We start from the raw sequence: 3238 nt of genomic DNA, 5'->3' as shown, positions 1-3238 counted from the left end.
TCCTCGAACCCACTGGAATGTCCTAATGTATATTTATAACTCGAAAATCATGTGGCTACTGGAAACAAAAATCAAAATATTTAGCAAAGTATAAATAAATCGAAACAATCTTATCGTAGCCTCGATGAAAATGAGTCTAATTAGGCAATCTCATTCGAAAATAAATAATTGAAAATTCAAAAGATTATGTCGAAACACAATAGAAGTTAGAGGCCAATACATGACATTAACAATGGCAGTACATTGAAATGTTTAGTATATCAAAAGACTTTGAAGTGGTAGCTTTAACGAAAGTGAATTGCCATGAACGGTGGGTACACATGAGTTGTGATTTTTGTGGGCATTAAGGTTTAAAGATTTGTTTTTTTTTTTTATAAATAGGAAAGCTGCATTCCCGACTGCCTTCCCTGGTTGCCCTGGCTGTATTGTGTTCTTTTACATGGCCTTTGTGTCTGGCGGACCGCACCGATCCTTGCCAATATTTTTCCAATAACACCTATATACGTGATCCAGACGATTGTAGCAAGGGTCTAACTTGTATTAATTTCAAATCGGTTACGACCACTACATGTACTGGCACCAAACCTTTCTATGATAAGGATAAGAACAACTGCGCCGCCTCGCTATCGGATCATTCATTATGTGATATATCTTGCGAAGACTACGTGGGCCGGTTTGTAAAGGACCCTAAATCGTGCGTTGGTTATTATTATTGTCAGGCTGAAGATTGGCCTCGTCATGGCCTTTGCCCAGAGAACACCCACTTCGATTTTGATAAACAGGAGTGTGTTTGGACCTCTGTGTCCAACTGTAACATGAATGAATTCGATATGTGTGCTGTTGTCAAGGACAGTGTTAATTTTAATGATCCCAGCAGTTGCGAAAAGTATTTCTCATGCAAAAAGGGTGTGCTCACCAGCAACACTTGTAAGAATGCCTATTACGATGCTCTAACCGGTAAATGTATACAAAAGTCTTTAGTCAATTGTGCTGCGCACCCCATACCCGCTGATGCATGTGGTACTGTCAAAAAACCCAAAGCTAATGTCTTCGTTTCTGATGGCGCCACATGTCGGGGTGCTCTGTATTGTGCTGCCATAGAGGGTGATGTGGACACTAATCCCGAATGGGTGCAATGTCCTCCAAATAAATTCTTCAGTGCATCTGCCCAGGCTTGCATAAATCCACTTGAAGTTCCTTGCGCCGAAGATCGTTGCGAAGGTCGCAATCTAACCTTTGTTAGCAGTGCTAAAACGGGTTGTCGTCATTATTACCGTTGTGAAAATGGCGTAAAGGTGGAGGAATTATCGTGTGGCAATAAATTTTTTGATGAGGAAGCCGGAGTTTGTACATCAACTATTATCGCTTATCCCTCGTGCTCTTAAAATTATGTAAATATCAAATCAACAGTGGTCAATTTCAATATTTGAATAAATATTTTTTGCAAACAAAAAAATAAAACAATTGTATTTCATGGACTTCTCTATTGTAGCCGTTGAGTGAAGCGGACGTGTTTTTTCGCTCCTCAAAGAAAAAAAGAAATATATATCCGTATCTCGGAATAGGTACTACCTATTACGAAAAAAATTTTAAAGCCTTTTGGAGTAGGCTAGAAATGGACTCCAATGACTCAACATCTGCGGTGGTGGCATCAGACCGTAGCGTATTGTCCTCCCCTTCTATAGGTGTGGGTGCCTTGGCACCTGTAGTCGAGAGTAATGCTTCAAGCGCACAACTAGTCGTCAGACTAACTAACTAACGAGGAAGAGACGGAAAAACCAGAGGGATGCACAGTTAGTCCCCTGCCTTTAAGTAAAGGTGGAGTTTCTGACTCAGATTCAGACAGCGACTGTGTCAATGAAACAGTCGTCGCAGCCGAATCGAGAGATGATGACAGCAGAAGTGAGCGATGGCTTTGCTAAGCTCACAAGCAGACCGAGAAAGCGATCCGGTACACGACGAAGGAGACACAGGAGTATGTACCGGCAGCGTAATCGGGCAAAAGTGCAGGATGCTGAAGGGGATAGAACTGACATTCCAAGCACTTCTTCGGAAGCTGGAAAAAGAATCAGATCTCCCGAAGAGCATAACACTGCTAAAATACTGAGGAAGAAAAAGAGCCCCCCGTTTTCAAGTACTCTGGGAAAACCAAGCCAGCCATCCGGCAATAGAGACTCCAGACTGTGTCCTGCGGAGGTGGACAACGTTGGAACAGGAACGAAGGAAGCGCGCACGACGCCTGAGTCTTTATGGAGGACTGTGACTTCCAAAAGGCCACAGCCATCACGTAAGGGGAAGATGGTCGCTGAGAAAGGTAAGGAGCCCTCTTACGCCAGAGTGACAAGGAAGCACAACAGAGATGAACTGACTTATGCAGTCATCAATATTGGCTGTGCATCCAATAGGATTCCACCAGATCATCGGTCCCATGTGGAGGATCTGGTTAACGATCGGATTTTTGAACATGTGTGGAACTCTGTAGAGGGTCGACCCATACAAATGATGAGCTGCGAGTTTAGAAGGGAAATCTTTACGCTGCATTTTGCGTCGGCGGAATGTATTGATACCGTCAAACAGCTCGTCAGAGGTATTCACGCTCCCTGGGAGGGCTCAAAGCTCGACCTTGTGAGATAGGTGGATATCCCCCAGCTCACAAATGCTACGGTTTTCATCAAGGGATAGGGCAGTAAATTTGCGACGGAACGCATGTTGGGATTCTTGGGCAAGCAAAACCAAGGTTTGATCGCAGAGAAGTGGGAGGTCTTCCACAGGGAGGAGAAGGAGGAAGGAACTCTCTTTGTGGTTGGCATTGATCAAGTCTCCGTGACAATTTTGGCTAAGACTAAAGACATGGCGCACTACGGGAGCAAAGCTGTCTTTTTCAAGATTGGGAAGACCATGATATACAGAAATGTTCATTCTGTGACATCAGGCCGTGCCGTGGCAGGTGACTTAACACCGGCCAATAAACAGGTGGCCGACAACGACACAATCACGGCATCTCTCAATATTGGAAAGCCTAGGAGAAGCAATGATCCTAATACTAAAATATTAGGCAGTGCAGTGGCGAGAGACCCAACACAGCCTAAAAAACAGGAACCCGACGACAGACCCATCACCGACTTAAAGATTCGGAATACTGGGATACGCAAAGATCCTAATATTGAAACATTAGGCAGCGCAGCGACGGGAGACTCAATGCAACCCAACGAACAGTGAGTCAATGATGGTACCATCA

General features: G+C 44.1%; 1 protein-coding gene across 1 annotated transcript; it reads left to right on the top strand.

Moving 5' to 3' along the window:
* The first annotated feature begins 226 nt into the window (after nt 1-226).
* Nucleotides 227-1414, top strand: LOC106094449 (peritrophin-44). Its single transcript, XM_013261666.2, has 2 exons — nt 227-310; nt 382-1414. The coding sequence occupies exons 1-2, from the start codon at nt 304-306 to the stop codon at nt 1383-1385; spliced, it is 1011 nt and encodes a 336-aa protein (XP_013117120.1). The 5' UTR covers nt 227-303; the 3' UTR covers nt 1386-1414.
* The last annotated feature ends 1824 nt before the right edge of the window (nt 1415-3238 follow it).

The sequence above is a fragment of the Stomoxys calcitrans genome, chromosome 1 (genome assembly GCF_963082655.1).
Source record: "Stomoxys calcitrans chromosome 1, idStoCalc2.1, whole genome shotgun sequence".
Taxonomy (NCBI): Eukaryota; Metazoa; Arthropoda; class Insecta; order Diptera; family Muscidae; genus Stomoxys; species Stomoxys calcitrans.
Note: the sequence above shows the minus strand (reverse complement) of the source record. Positions and strands in the feature narration are given on the sequence as shown.